The sequence below is a fragment of the Rutilus rutilus genome (assembly GCF_951802725.1).
Source record: "Rutilus rutilus genome assembly, chromosome: 9".
NCBI lineage: Eukaryota > Metazoa > Chordata > Actinopteri > Cypriniformes > Leuciscidae > Rutilus > Rutilus rutilus.
In genome coordinates, this window is record NC_140223.1 from 36904396 (window position 1) to 36920995 (window position 16600).

The 16600-nt window shown below is 44.0% G+C and overlaps 1 protein-coding gene and 1 long non-coding RNA gene across 2 annotated transcripts; one reads left to right on the top strand and one right to left on the bottom strand.

The window, feature by feature from the left end:
* Positions 1–9417: 9417 nt before the first annotated feature.
* On the top strand, positions 9418–12092 carry LOC311296987. The gene is made up of 3 exons (XR_014628726.1): positions 9418–11163; positions 11261–11320; positions 11602–12092. It is a non-coding gene; the product is annotated as an uncharacterized lncRNA (long non-coding RNA).
* A 2336-nt stretch (positions 12093–14428) lies between these two features.
* Positions 14429–16537, bottom strand: her13 (hairy-related 13). Its single transcript, XM_084419464.1, has 4 exons — positions 16330–16537; positions 16143–16229; positions 15924–16005; positions 14429–15835 (listed from the first exon to the last, which is right to left on the bottom strand). Exons 1-4 carry the CDS (start codon positions 16405–16407, stop codon positions 15465–15467), a joined length of 618 nt encoding a protein of 205 aa, XP_084275590.1. The 5' UTR covers positions 16408–16537; the 3' UTR covers positions 14429–15464.
* Between the last annotated feature and the right edge of the window lie 63 nt (positions 16538–16600).

Here is a 16600-nt window from a genome sequence, read left to right on the forward strand (position 1 = left end):
CCCCCCCCCCCCCCCCCCCCCCTGCGAGCGACTCCTGGCGCGAGGAGGCTGACGGCGTCGGGGTCTCCCCCCGTGATCGGGGAGCGGGTCTGTTCGGATGGGTTTGATGAAACTGGTCGATGAGGTTGGGGTCCAGAATGGCTTCTGCATTGACCCAGGAATGTTCCTCTGGGCCGTAACCCTCCCAGTCGACCAGATACTGGAGAGTCCTTCCCCGACGCCTGGAGTCCAGTAGTTCCCGAACCTGGTACGCCTCCTCGCCATCCACCATGGGGGGCAGGGGACTCTGGTCACTGGACACCTCCTCCTCCTCCTCCTCCTCCTCCTCCTCCTCCTCGTTCGGTCCATTCGCGGCCTTAAGCAGGGACACATGAAAGGTAGGAGCAATGCGAAAGTGGTTAGGTAGGGCAAGGCGGAATGAAACTGGTGTAATTTGTCTGGTAATTTGAAATAGTCCCACGTACCTGGGGTTGAGTTTCTTGCAGGGAAGCTGAAGGCGTAAATCTCTAGTGGATAGCCATACCCACTGGCCGGGGTGGTATTCGGGGCCTGGACGACGACGTCGATCTGTCTGTTCTCTTTGTCGGCGAATGGCGTGTTGGAGGTGCGTGTGGGCTTGATTCCAGGTCTCTTCGCTGCGATGTAGCCAGTCGTTTACGGCTGGTACGACCGTGGGTTTTCCGGACCAAGGGAAGAGAGGCGGTTGGAATCCCAGGATGCACTGGAAAGGAGTCATTCCCGTAGAGCGTTTCTGAATAGAATTCTGGGCATATTCGGCCCACATCAGGTAGCGGCTCCACTCGTTTTGGTGCTGCTGACAATATGACCGAAGGAACTGAATGATGAATGCTTCAACCTCTCGACTTGACCATTGGACTGAGGATGATATCCCGATGTGAGGCTGATATTTACGTTGAGTGTCTTGAAGAAGGCTGACCAAACTTGTGAGGTGAATTGGGGTCCTCGATCGGAGACAATGTCCTACGGTAGCCCATAGAATCGGAAGACCAGGTTGCATAATTGTTCTGCAGTCTGGAAGGCGGTAGGGAGTTTGGGTAGGGGAATAAGGCGGCAGGCCTTGGAGAATCTATCGATGACGGTTAGGATGGTGGTGAAGCCATTAGAACTGGGTAGATCGGTAATAAAGTCTACTGCTATGTGTTACCAAGGCCGTTGAGGAATAGGAAGGAGTTGGAGTAGGCCGGCTGGAAGTTGGCGGGATGATTTCTGGGTGTTACAGGTGGTACATTTGCGGACAAAGGTGGTGGCATCCCGAGGCAGGGAGGACCACCAAAACCGGTTCTGCAGAAGCTGAATGGTGGCGGTAATGCCGGGATGGCCGGAACTGGGCAAGGAGTGGACTAATTCTAGAACACGATTTTGGAAAAGCTTCAGGGACATAGACCTTGTTGGGTGGACAGACCGAGGGTACTTTGGCCTGGGAATTGGCTTGTTCAATCTCCGTCATTATGTCCCATTGAATAGGAGCAACTACAAGGCCGGGAGCTAAAATGGTCTCAGGAAGTTGGGGAGTAAGATCAGGGTCACTTTGTCTTGACAAGGCGTCGGCTTTGGTATTCTTAGATCCAGGGCGATAGGTGACCACGAAGTTAAAGCGTATAAAGAATAGGGACCAGCGTGCTTGCCGGGGATTGAGTCTCTTGGCTGTTCGTAGGTACTCTAGATTCTTGTGATCAGTCAGTACTGTGAACTGGTGTGTTGCCCCCTCCAACCAATGTCGCCACTCTTCAAATGCTGCTTTCATGGCTAGTAGTTCCCTGTTGCCGACATTGTAGTTCCTTTTTGCAGAATTCAACTTTCTGGAAAAGAAGGCACGGGGATATAACTTGAGGGGCGTGCCATGTCGTTGAGATAGGATGGCCCCCAGACCAGTGCTTGACGCGTCGACTTCAACGACGAATGGTAATTCAGGATTGGGATGATGTAGAATGGGTGCTGAGGTGAAACGTTGCTTAAGTTGTTTGAAGGCTAGGTCTGCGGACTCTGACCACTGGAGACGGTGGGTACCTTTCTTTACCAAAGACGTGAGGGGGTTGGCCACTGAGCTGAAATTCCTGATGAAGCGACGGTAGAAGTTGGCGAACCCCAAAAAGCGCTGCAGTTCCTTCAGAGTAGAGGGCTGGGGCCATTCAAGAACTGCCTTGACCTTGTTCTCATCCATGGTGACTCCCTCCGGACTGATGATGTAGCCCAGGAATGTTGTAGAAGTTCGATGGAACTCGCATTTCTCCATTTTGGCATACAGTTGATGTTGAATGAGTCTTTCGAGAACAGCTCGAACATGGCGAATGTGGTCTGGAAGGGTATTAGAATAAATCAAGATGTCATCGACATATACTATGACGGTCTTGTGCTGCATATCCCTGAACACATCATTGATTAAGGACTGGAAAACCGATGGACTGTTCGCCAGGCCGAAGGGCATGACCAGATACTCATAGTGCCCGGTACTGGTGGAAAAGGCTGTCTTCCACTCATCTCTCTCTCTGATACGGATTAGGTTGTAGGCACAACGTAAATCCAGCTTGGTGTAGTATTTAGCGCTGCGGAGTAATTCCAAGGCGGCGGGTACCAGAGGGAGCGGATAACGGAACTTGACCGTAATGTCATTAAGGGCACGGTAGTCAATACATGGCCGTAAACCCCCATCTTTTTTCTGGACGAAGAAGAAACCTGCAGACGCAGGGGACGTAGAGGGTCGGATGAAGCCCTTGGCAAGCTCTTCCTCAATATACTGCTTCATGGCTTCAGACTCAGGCTGGGAGAGGGGGAATATATGGCCCTTAGGTGGTGCTGTACCGGGAAGAAGGTCAATGGCGCAATCACTTGAACGATGAGGAGGAAGTTTGGAGGCTTTAGCTTTACTGAAGGCCTCCCTCAAGTCGTGATAGTCGGAAGGAAGGTTGTTCAGGGGAGTTGTCCCATCCAGGATAGTGGTGGTCCGAATAGGCAGAGGCGTGACGTGGACGAGACATTCTGACTGACAGGATTCGCTCCACTGAGTGATTTGGTTCTCCCTCCAGGAAATGTGAGGATCGTGTCTGCGGAGCCAGGGTAAACCAAGAATGATAGGCGGATGAGGAGTGAGAAGAACGTAGAATTGAATCTTTTCGGTGTGTAGAATTCCTGTACGCATGTACAGCTCTTGTGTGAGATGGGTTATCTGTCCGGAGCCCAGAGGGCGCCCATCTATGGCTTCCACTGTCAAAGGAGAAGAGCAGGTGATCAGGGCTACTTGGTTCTGTTGGGCAAACTCTTTAGACATAAAATTTCCAGCTGCTCCCGAATCTAATAGGAATACAGTAGCAATTTGTTGGCTATTGACAGTGAGAGTAATGGGTACTGTGACACACAGATTAGGATTTAGTGCATCAATGTTCAGACTCACCAGTCTCGGATTCTCAGGGCGTGGTAGTGAAGGACAGGACAAACGGAGATGCCCAGCTTGACCACAGTACAGACAAAGATGGTGAGCGACGCGACGCTCTCTTTCATCCGCGGACAGGTGATAAGAGTTAACCTGCATGGGTTCAGACTCGGCGGCGACGGCTGGAACGAAGGCTCGGGGACCACGGACAGTGCGGGTGCTTGCTCGTCGGGATCGGATGAGATTATCGATTTGGATGGTCAGATTAACAAATTGATTGAAATCCCTGCCCTCATCCCGACATGCCAATTCGTGTCCAAAAGGAACGCACATGAAACGTGTCCAAAAGGAACAGGAAAGTCAGGTGGCATTAAAAGAGTTGATGGATCTACAGCAAGAGTGTGAGACACAAGCTCAACAGTATGAAGCCCAGGCCGATGACATCAGCAAGATCCTTCATCAGATCAAAACAGGTACTAGTAAAATATCCCAAACATGCGTTAACATAATCACGTGGAAGAATAAAAAATGATAACATTCTCACGTTATCGTCTTAGAAGACTTGCGTTTTTATACACAAAAGCTTATGTTGATGTCATTCTAGGGACAGACAGTGTGTTCAATAAGATTGACTGCGACCGAACACAGGTGTTAGACATGCTGGGCTCTTCCTCTAGGATCAGAGACAGTAACATCATGACGTACCTCAGCCTGCTGGAGCAGAGAACCAGTGAACTGCTTATCATTCAAGCCTTCATTAATTATAAGGTACAGAAAAGACCAGAATGTACCAACAGGTTATTTCATAGGCAGTGTCCGAAATCACCCCCATAGCCTTAAATAGGGCACTATTTGAGGTGCTCACATTCAATCCCACAATGCACCGTGATAATGAGTGTATGACAGATGTATGCTCATGGCTAGAGAATAGAATACCCATGATGCACTGTGAATTCCCGTGTCTGACCAGAAGATGGCGCATCAACTAAATCATCCATCTATCTATTTTCCAAACTGCTGGTCCAATGTAAATACAGAGTTATATCATACAGGTTGAAAAACCTTTTTAAATGATTGTTAAATTGTTTAATTAAGGTTTATACATGACAGAGTTCAAGATAAATCTCTTATTATTAGAGCAGCCAGTTTGCTTAGTTTCAAATGACTATTAAACATAAAGCACAAACGATGCAAAACGGCAGCCCTTCCGGCGCACTCAATGTCCGAATTCACTCACTCGTTTTCATTCACTCCTTTAACTCGACTATATTAGTGGAGTGATGTAGGGAATAGTGAATGAGGGTATAGGTGGCGATTTTGAACACAGCCATAGTGTTAAAGCAATTTTGTGCTGCTTCCACAACATTAAACAAGCAATACAAAGCAGTGCGTTAGAGTGGTTTTACTATGGTTAAAAAAAAAATTTTTATACGCATTTCTGGTACAATACAATTAGATTACCACCGAAAATAATTTAGGCTTGTTCCTCAGTTTGTAAAAACAGTGTTGAATACTCTTGTAACACTCCACTAAAATATAATGCAGAGCACCAACAAAATAATAGGAGCAAAAGTCCCATTTCTAGATCAAATAATGAGGAGAAAAAAAATACTACCCAACACTGATAAATAAGCAGCCAACCCAAGTGTATTTTACAAAACAAAAGAAAGTGTACAATAATACAATGTTTGTCACATTCACCGTCTGTCATCGTCTTGTCTTCACTATAGTTCCCAGAATCCTCTTTGTTTCCACACCTGAACTCACTCCCTTCATTACCCACCTGTTCATCATCATCATCATTTGCATCACCTGTCTTGTGTTCATCTGTCTGTGTATTTAAGTTCTCTCTGTTCATCATTCAGTTGTCGGTCAATGTTTGTTTGTGTTAGCACTCTTTTGTCTGTGCACGCACACTGTTTCGTATATTCTTCAGTTTAAATAAATATTGAGTATTTTGGATCTTTTGCCTGGAACTTCATCTTCTTCAACCTTGAGACGTTACAGATTGACCGACCACAAGAAGCATGGAAGTTGCCCACTTCACCCTAACCCCAGCTGATCGTCTGATTCATTGTTTTCAAAATGGCTGCTCAATCGATGAATATGTTGCCGGCTTCCTGGAGCTTTCTGTTGGGGTAAGCTGGACAGATGATGTCCTAAAAACAGTATTTTGGGGCGGACTGGATAACCATCTGTACCAGCAAGCTCCAGCGGCGGCAATCCCAGGCTCATTTGCCCAGTACCTGGATCATGTGCTGTGGTTGAGTGGCTCAAACTTCACCGTAGGTGAGGTTGAGGACATCGCCACTCAACCAACATCTCCAGCCATCTTCACCACACCACCCATCATCCTCCGGAATTCAGTCACCAGCACTAGCGAGCCTGCACTTCACGCCAGTCCAGCCGAGCCCGCACTTCACGCCAGATCTGCCGAAGCCAAAGCAGTATGCGTCGTGCCCGCCGCCCCTGAGACATTAAGCGTCATGCCCGCCAGCACAAAGTCTTCACCGCTGGTCCCGTCCAGCACAGAGCCCTCTTCACCGCTGGTCCCGTCCAGCACAGAGCCCTCTTCGCCGCTGGTCCCGTCCAGCTCAGAGCCCTCTTCGCTGCCCAGCACCGAGCCCTCTTCGCTGTCTCTATCAGCCCAATCAGAGACTGTTTTTAGCCATCCTTCGTCTCCTGTACCCAGGACTTTCCCCAAGTATTTTTTGGGGGGGGCCAAATGCCTCCGTCCTGGCCACTCGAGGGACCACGGCCACCCGAAGGGTCCTCACCGCCGTGGTCGCCTGAGGGGACATCACCGCCATGGCCACCCGAAGGGTCCGCACCGCCATGGCCACCCGAAGGGTCCGCATCGCCAGGGCCTTATCCTCAACCTGCACCGCCTTGGTCCTGTCTTCAACCTGCACCGCCTTGGTTCTGTCTTCTGTCTGCACCGTCGTGATCACCTCCTCCTCTGTCTGTCCTGCCACCATCCTGGAGTCCGTCCTTCTGAACCTGTTCCACCTTCTCGTCACGGACTCCAGGATGCCCACCCCCCCCCCCCCCCCCCTCCCGTATTTTGGATCTTTTGCCTGGAACTTCATCTTCTTCAACCTTGAGACGTTACAATGTTACACCACAATGATAGTATGTATTTGTGTGTGTGTGTATATAAAGTATTTTAGTCCAGCGTGCACTAACACTGAAGACTGGATTAATGATTCTGAAAATTCAGCTTTGATCACAGGAATAAATTACATTTTAAAAATGTATTAAAATAGAAAACTTACAACTATTAAACTGCAATAATATTTCACTTTTTTTACTGTATTTTTGATCAAATAAGTAAAAGAGACTCTTCTTTATATAAGAGAAAAAATCTTACTATTCTGAAATGCTGACCAGTGGTGCAAGTGTCATTTAAATAAATAGGACTGGAAGAAGAGTTGCGACCTGAAAGAGGTTGCTCAGTTCCTGCTGGGTCAGAAACCAGACGTGCTGAGACACTTAGAGATCGCTCAGGAACGTTCGTTCAGGCCCATTACCAGGTGAGAGAAGCTTCTCATACAGTATGTTGAGCTATAGATACAGTCTATGGAGATAAAACAAAAGTACACAAAATGTGGAAATGATGACTTTATTTTGTTAATATATGCTCCTGGTCTTATTGTGCAAGATTCGGGCGTGACTATGAGGCCGAGGACTGTTTTCTCACAGATGAGAAGGATCAAATTTTGACCCACAAAGAACTCCGTCAGCTTGCTTTGAGAGAAGTGTAAGGCACACAGCATAGCTCGTTCCCATTCTGATGTATTCATTAACTATAGTTTGCATTACAGTTACATGTTGTTTGTGGGTTTTGTGTCGCAGGTCATGCGTAAAGAATCTCTGCGTGCAGGAGGAGGCAAAGATGTGAAAACCTCTAAGAGCAGGACCATGTCTAGCAGCAGACAGCGTTTGCTGAAGTCTTAAGACACACTATGTATTTGTGTGTGTGTGTTGTGTAATTTATTGGCCCTATTTTTTATTTTATTTCAGCTGGTCCCTCCCACCGGCAGAGTATTTACTTGTGTCAGATGAGAGAGGGTAAGGTGAGTTTTAATCCAGGCTAGATCTCCTGGCTGAAACTGCGTGAGGGTGGCGCGTCTTGGACGGTGAGAGTGGCGAGGAGAGTGGAAGTCAGGTCAAATTTATGGTTATGAGCTATGGTTCGGCGGCAACCAATCGGAATGTTGAAACCATCAGGTTTGGGGACAAGGACTACAGGTGATGACCAAGGAGAGAAGGAGGGCTCGATGATGTGGTCTCTTAGCATTTGTTCTACTTGTTCGTCAATAATATTTTTCTTGAAAGGCGAGACCCTATAAGCTCTGGATTTAATGGCCATTTCCTCAGATAGGATGATTTTGTGTTGTTCCACAGATGTTTTGCCCAGGACCGTGGAGGTGGTATGAGGCCAAGTATCCATCAGCTTCCGTAATTCCTCTTGATTGTCAGAGTCCCAGCTGGTAGCAACTTCAGTGTGCAGGGAATTGAGTGGTGGTTTCCAGGTTGGAGGGTAAGGCATAATAGAGACTCAAAGCGGCAGTAGTGCATACTCTTTCACCAGCCGGATTTGTAGACAGACCTGGATTTATATGGGCTGTTAGGAAGGGATGGCATAAATATCCTTTCCCCATTTTCAGGCCATATCTTCCTTGGCCTACATCCACGATGGCTTCTTGGCGGCTCTTAGGAAGTCCAAGCCAGCTATAATGGGAAACGCCAGGTGAGCATCCTTCCATTTATATAGGTATCCAACACTGCCTTCACTTCTTTATCTTTTATTGTTACAGGCACCAAGAGAAGGGATGTTATCGGTTGGGGTTGCGCTATGGAGAGTCCTGCCAGACTTTTGAAGGTATGACGTTCATGTGTTTTTTTATTGGATTTTTCTTTACCATTCTGACTGCCCACTTTCTGCGAGTAATCGTTCACCCCCATACAGTCTTTCTCCACCATAGATCCGACCTTCACCAGCTGTTCCACAGATTTCACCGTCCCTCTCAGACAGCCCGCAACCGATTGATGTTGGTCAGGATTCTGCTCACCATCTCTTCTTCTGTGATATGAGGCAGAGAGCTCAGTAATCATAGGCGAAATCTCTCAATCGCTGACGTGGTTGCTGCACCATGGACATCAACTTGTCTTCCACTTGCTGCTGCGTTGCATTGGTTTGCGTCTGTAAGCTTCGTATCTTTCTGTTTTTAATCATTATTTACTATCATTCCTTGTTATCTATACTGCTAAATATAACTTAATCAACATCACACATTAACCTGACATCGCTAGCTTCAATCTAAATCGTTATTGCTAGCACAACACGCTAGTAATTCGCTAGCCTGTTAGCGTGCCATCCGTGCGCTCTTTATTTATTCTCTGGCGCGCTCGCGCCTTCCGTGCGTTTTTTTTATTTTTTTCTCTGTGTCCGCAAAATAATATAGAATTCATAGACAATTGGAAAAGTTTTTGGGGCAGACCTGACCTGTTGAAAAGAGATGGTATTCATCCCTCCTGGGATGGTGCTGCTCTTCTCTCTAGTAATATGGCACATAGTCTTAGAGCTCAAACATGACAATCTGGGCCTCAGGTCAGGAAGCAGACAGACTGGCTAAACCGACCGTCTGCTAGCTGTCTCACGTCACCGAGGTCAGATAAATCCCATCACATAGAGCCTCTTTCACCTAGATATCATCACATAGAGACTGTGTCTGTTCCCCGAATTAGGACATACAAAAAACTCCTAAACCCATTCAAGGGTAAAAATGTAATTGATGTTCAACAAATAAAAAACAGATATAATACGGATGAACAAATGATAAAGCTCGGGTTGCTGAATATTCGATCCCTTTCTTCAAAAGCACTTATTGTTAATGATATGATTACAGATTATAACCTAGATGTACTGTGTTTGACAGAAACCTGGCTAAAACCAGACAATTATATTATTTAAATGAGTCCACCCCGCAAGATTATTGTTATAAACATGAACCTCGTCTCAAAGGCAAAGGGGGAGGAGTTGCTGTAATTTATAGTAATATCTTCAGAATTACTGAGAAGTCTTGTTTTAAATATAATTCTTTTGAAGTGTTTTTGCTAAATGTAACACTATCTAGTGTAAATGATAAATCACGTTTAACATTTGTGCTGGCTACTGTATACAGGCCACCAGGGCACCATACAGACTTTATCAAAGAATTTGCTGATTTTCTATCAGAGTTAGATCCGTATCTGCAGATAAAGTCCTAATTGTTGGTGATTTTAATATACATGTAGATAACGAAAAAGATGCATTGGGATTGGCATTTAAAGACATTCTTAACTCTATTGGAGTTAGAAAACATGTGTCAGGACCTACTCATTCTCGTAATCATACTCTAGATCTAATATTATCACATGGAATCAATGTTGATGCCGTTGAAATTCTGCAGCAGAGCGATGACATCTCAGATCATTATCTAGTCTCGTGTAAACTTCATTTAGCCAAGGCTGCAAAGTCGACTCCGTGTTACAAATATGTTAGACCTATCACTTCTGCCACTAAAGATTGCTTTATTAATAATCTTCCTGATCAGTTTCATCATCTCAGCATCCCAGATAGCTTAGAAGAACTAGATATTGCGACAGAAACTTTTAACTCTCTCTTTTCCAGCACTTTAGACACAGTTGCTCCTTTGCGCTTAAAGAAGATTAAATAGTCCAACGCCGTGGTACAACGAGCACACTCAGGCACTTAAGAGAGCAGCCAGAAAAATGGAGAAAACTGGAAGAAAACAAAACTAGAGGTATTTCGCATTTCATGGAAAGAGAGTTCGATTGCATACAGAGAGGCTTTAAAAGCTGCTAGATCTGCTTATTTTTCAACCCTATTACATGAAAATAAACAAAACCCTAGGTATTTATTTGAAAAAGTGGCTAAACTAACGAAAAAAACATCTTCAACCCCAGACGTTAGCTAACTATACAACTGTCTTCTACAGTATCGCATCAGGGAGTGCATTGTAGTCTCCCTAAGGAGAAAAATACTCCATATGCTCTCATTGACAAATGTGGAACAATTAGTTCATGCGTTCATGTCATCAAGGCTAGATTATTGTAATGCTCTAATGGGTGGTTACCCTGCACGCTTAATAAACAAACTACAGCTAGTTCAAAATGCAGCAGCTCGAGTTCTTACCAGAACCAGGAAGTATGACCATATTAGCCCAGTTCTGTCAACACTGCACTGGCTCCCTATTAAACATCGTTTAAATTTTAAAATATTGCTGATTACTTACAAAGCACTAAATGGTTTAGCTCCGCAGTACTTGAGCGAGCTCTTAACACATTATAGTCCTTCACGTCTATTGCGATCTCAAAATTCTGTCCAGTTGATAAATCCTAGAATATCAAAATCGACTGCTGGAGGTAGATCCTTTTCCAATTTAGCACCAAAACTTCGGAACAGTCTTCCTACCATTGTCCGGGAAGCAGACACACTCTGTCAGCTCAAAGCTAGACTAAAAACGCATCTCTTCCATATTAGGCTGCATAGATTAGGCCAGCCGGAACCGGGAACACTTCCCATAAATCCTGATGTACTCGTTACATTATAAGAAGAATGGCGTCTACGCTAATATTAGTCTCTGTTTATACAGAGGTTTACCGCAGTCCGCCGGATCCAGGCCGTATCCAGATCTGATGAAAGACCTGCTCCTGGACGCGATGACAACGCTGTACTGAAGTGTCAACCAGTCTCTCCGTTTACTGAAGTGAGGTGGACTGTGATGTGGCACAAATGTGCCAAACTTAAAGAACCACGTAAAACAGTTTTGTGAGAAACTTTATTTTGTGTTTGTTTTACTTTAGTGTCAGTCCCATGAAAGGTGCACATTCCATGATGACTGTTTTCAAAGTGGAACATACAAGGTGAGGTTAAACAAATGTTTGAATACTAATATGCATGTGTCTTTGTCTTATCGGTTCCTGGAAAATGCCTAGTAGGAGGGGCTGCGAACAGGAAACCGGTTATATGACATCCTGAAGGGGGAGGAGTTGGGCTATTAAGATTATTTAGGATTATTTATTATTTAAGATAACAAATTCCTTTTGTTAATTTGTTTTCCTGCATTTTGCTTTGGACTATGTTGCACAAGAACTTTCCTTGGACATTTCTGATTTTTTTTTGTTTTTTTCTACTGATTGTTTAGCCAACGCACTGACCATCCTACAACATGGACCCCGGCCGTATCCATGTCAGATGGTGGATCTGCACCTGGACCCAACAATGACGCATCCCTGAAGTGCCAGCCTCATCAGCCCTGTGAAGGCCTCATCGACACGACCAATCTGACTTCTAACCTGTAACGCTGCCTGGATCATAATCATACACTGTTCGCTCGTTGGCCAGAGGAGAACTGGCCCCTGACTGAGCCTGGGTTCCCCCAAGGTTTTTTTCTCCATTCTGTCACCTGATGGAGTTTTGGTTCCTTGCCACTGTTGCCTTGGCTTTTGGCTTGCTCAGTTGGGGACATTTAATATTCAACAATATTATTGATCTGCCTTATTTAGGGTGGACGATGATGCAATTTCTTCTAGAAACAAACTTTGTTGTATTATTTTCATGTTATCAATGTGAAGCTGCTTTGATACAATCTGTATTGTAAAAAGCGCTATATAAATAAAGGTGACTTGACTTGACTTGACTTCAGTGAGGTAATCTTCTGGAATAAAAGCAGCCATTTGTTACCTTGATCTTTTCTGCCTTCCACCAGCTCAGAGCAGGTCCTTTGAGCACCGTACTCAGCGTGCCAATGAGCTCCACACTGGGAAGGTCAGCGGCTCAGCTCCCGTCTTCCGGGTCTACGGTGTCGGGCCATGGTCCGTCGGCCACTCAGCTCCACGGGGTCCTCAGCCACCCATGGTTCCACCGCCATTGATCGGCTCCCAGATGTCGTCTTGCCCATCAGTTCAGGCTCCGCCCTGGCTCCTCCCCCCATCTGTGCCACCATGGTGCCCATCGCCAACGTCCCCAGCTCCATGCCCTCCACTAAAGCCTCCGCCCTTTTTTCTGCTGTTTGAACTTTTGTTGTCTTTCCGAGGGGGGCGTAATGTTCTGTTTATGTTCTGTTATGTTCTGTTCTGACCAATTATGGTCTGCCTTGTCTGCACCTGTTCTTGTTAGTCCCTGATTAGTTAACCTTCATCCACCTGTGTCTAGTTTCCCTCTTTTACCCTGTGTATATATTCTCTCGTTCAGTTCTGTCGGTTATTGTTTGTGTGTTCGTGTGAATGCTAACAGGCTTTTACATTCTGTTCACCTGCTGTTGGATTAAACCTTGTTTGCCATTCAAATCTACGTTCATCTGCCTAGTCATGACAACAACACTGTAGAGCTGTTTTCCCATACGAAAAAGAAGTTTATTCAAGTGTTCTATTAGTATACTTATTTTAAACTAAAAATAAGAAAGTATACTTTCAGTCTACATTTTATATACTTCTCAGAAGTATACTTAAAATCACACTCAAGTGTACTTGACTTATACTGAGAGAAAAGTCCAAGTATATTTGGCCTGTACTTGTACTCAATCTTTTGATCGAGATATACTTAAAATTATAATTAAGTATTCAAAGTATACTTGGCTTGTAGTTTTACAAAAAAAAAACAAAAAAAAAAATCCTGTTTTACTCTTCTTGTTGTTTTTTTTAACTCTCTCCTCTAAAAAAAAAAATCATATTTACTTAAGATGTGTGTGACCATCATATGACAGTAAAAGAGCACACACAAACCTTATTCTAATATGGAACTGTATTGGAATGGTAAAGAGTGTTGGTGCGTGACAGGAGGGCCTCCACTCAAGGAGACAATATGATGAACACGTCTAAGAATGTTCCACTTGTGGTTGAAATATCATCATTGGCCTAGAAAGATAACATTCTGGGAGTCAAGACTATAAAGGAGAAAGGATGCCCTCCCTTCACTGTCACACTCTGTGTCACTCTGTGTCATAAAAATGACAATTAATATATAGTTTAAATGTTATGGTTATTAGTAACACTGTGGGGTCCATAAAAGGCAAACAGACCCCCTTTTTTTTTGAAGTATTACTTATTTATTCTTATTTTATTTCTTTAGTCTAAACCAGCTGGTCGAGACGTAAAACCTCTTGGTCTCAAGGGATCCGTTTTCATCACCATCTGTTCTCTCAACAGTTTGCTGACCCCTCACCCGACTCAATATATTCTTAAACATCTGTTAATGCGTCTGATTGCGATTTCAAATCGTGAATGAGCTTTATTTTTGTTTTAAATGAATTCATTTGCAATAAATTCTGTACAAATTAAAATCTCTTTTCAATATTTTGCAATCTCTGAACTCTAAGGATTATTCAAATGTTCTGGACTTTCTTTAGTTTCTTCGACTTAGGAACCATCAAGAATCTCTGGAAACAGTTTATCTGCAATCTTACCTGATCACATCACACTGTAAGTCACTGATATACAGTACATAAATCATTTTTAGCATTTTATTGGCCCTCTATGGCCCAATGTCATTTCTAAACGTTGTTGGGGTAACGCATTACGTGAGTTACGTAAGCAGATTACTTTTTTCAGGTAACTAGTAAAGTAACGCATTACTTTTACATTTACGACAAAATATTTGAGTTACTTTGTTAAATAAGTAACGCAAGTTATTTTGTTTTCCCATTTATTGACCGATTTCTCTCAACACGAGGACTAGAGAGCTGTCGGACAGAGGCGTTGTGTGTACTTTGTGTGAACATGATGGTTATTGTAGTTCTATCTAGACTAATGTGAACATGCATTTACTCATCTCACTCGAAATGAATAAAAACAGTGAAATGTAAACTCAGAAGATTATGCAAACCTGCAATAATTAAATGTTAAATAATACAAATATACTTTATTAACCACTGTCTTTGCTGCTGACCTTCGATGATCCAATTCGACCATACTAAGCAAAAATGACTTTAGATAAACATCACATTTGTTTAATTTTTTGTTTTTATTGCTGAAGTGTTGAACTTTATTCTCCTGCGTCCTAGTCTGCAATCCAGAATGAAAGTAACTTTCCCCAAAACTTTTTAAAACATCAACAACAAAAAAACTAAAACTAACCAATAGCTGTTTACTTAAGCTACATGGGCTCAGGTTTATAAATATATACATCAAAGTGTACCATAAAGCTGTAATGATTTATCATTACATCCATGATCCTGTTCCTTTTCAGAAGAGTCCTAATCTTAGACACACAGTCTGACTCTTCAAACGAACCTTCTGCCCTGATTCTGAGGGGGCATCCAACCCAAACTTCATTACAAATACATGAATTACTGTTCACTTACTGTTCAATTACTGTACTGAATTAGTGTTCGCACCTAGCCCATTGACAAATTAATATGAAAACTTTTAATACAAAACAAATAAATTCACAATCACTATTAACCAAAACAAAAGACATTTTCATAAGAGCATAAACATGAAATATAAGACATCTTTATACCGGACACTGCAGTACTGCAATACTATGATCTACAAACCATGAACTGACACTTACAGTACAATTAAATTATATATATATTTTAATATTTATAATCCCTAAAGTAAATAATTAATATTAAAAACATACTTTATGACTACTACACTTAATCTATTCAGTCTCTCAATGTGACTTTTAGTGTTTTTTTAACTATAGGTCTACAAAGGCACAAAACAAATCTTTCTCCCCACTAAAACTCTATATAAAAGTCATTACGGTTCACTTTTTAAGGCAATTCAATCTAAAATTCACTTCTAAATTAGCTTTTATAGTCATCTTGTTTCTGAAGAAAAACTGAAGAAAAGCATCTGGAAATATGTCAAAGTCGCTCTGTATTCCATACTGTTCCATGGGATGATGTCATATCCTGCTTATGCGCGTATATAAATCCTAAAGCTCTAGCCACTTCCTCATGAGAATCTGAATCATGACAAAAGAATCCCAGCATCTGCTCCAATACAGGATTAAGTGTATTCTGAAGAGGGAAGGTTTGTGATCTGTGAAGAAGTGTTTCTACCACGGCCTCCACATGAACTCGGAGTGTGTGATGCTGGAGGAGTTGGCTGAGCTTGCTTCGCTCTCGCTCTCGGTCTCCTCCAGGTCGGAGCACGGATCCTCGCTGGACGGGGACGGAGACAGTGCTGAGGACAGGTCGGACACACACTCCCCGCTGGAGGAGGACGGCTCTGAGATGAGGTCCAGGATCATCTCCTGAAGGTGCTCCTCGTTTAAGGGCATGCACTCCAGCAGGTGGTTGAGCAGCTCCGAGGTCAGCTTGGAGTCGATCCCGGGACACGTGGACACGAAGGTGTGCACCTCATGCATGCACTGGATATAACCCGCTGCAAATCTCTCGCTGGCCTCCTGATTCACAGCTTCAGCCTCTGTAATCCAGACACACAGTCGTTTACAACACGCTTTCAGTTGTTTACACTGCAACTGAGTATTGCAACTGAGGGTGGCTCATCTTACCCTGAGAGCGGTTCTGTAGGATGTTCTCAACTCGTCTCACTGTTAGTTCAAGCACCTCTGCGTTCTCTATCTTTGTCTGCAACTGAAGGAAAAGTGAGATAAATATGCAATATTGTTTATAAAGTGAGGTGAGAATTGTATCTATCTATCTATTTATCTATCTATATGTCTGTCTGTCTATCTATCCACTGACTCTCAGTAAAGAGGAGATAAACTTACATCGTTATCTGTGAGCAGAGTCCTGAGATCCTGCAGGCTTTCATTTATGCGCGCTCGCCTCTTTTTCTCCACTATTGGTTTTCGAGTCTAAGGAGAAAAACATACAATCCATGCGGTGTGTGTTTAAGCATTCCACAAACTTCCGTTTTCTCTTTTGCCATTAAAGGACAACGCAAAATGGCCTTACCTTTCTGTCACCTTTAGCGGCATAATATGCGTCGTCCTCCACACCGAAGTCGTTTCTGAGTCTGGCCGCGGGGGCCATTGCGAACCGGGTGCGCCGCCGTCCGGAACCGCTCGCTCCGGGAAATAAAGCTGAGGAAAGACGCAATATTGGGTCTTCTCTATTATGCTTTGTGTACAAACCAAACGGGGCTGGTAGTTTAGCGCTGTGAGGCTAGAGTGAGGGTTTTATATGAGCCAATTTGCATATGAATGAAACATTCGCGTGCTCGCTC

Excerpts from the sequence above, each read along its gene's own strand:
- her13 (XM_084419464.1), bottom strand. The coding sequence starts at position 16,407 with ATGGCCCCCGCGGCCAGACTCAGAAACGACTTCGGTGTGGAGGACGAC. Across the intron at positions 16,230-16,329 it reads CCGCTAAAGGTGACAGAAAG|ACTCGAAAACCAATAGTGGA; the intron begins GTAAGGCCATTT and ends TTTTCTCCTTAG. Across the intron at positions 15,836-15,923 it reads CCTACAGAACCGCTCTCAGG|AGGCTGAAGCTGTGAATCAG; the intron begins GTAAGATGAGCC and ends TCTGGATTACAG.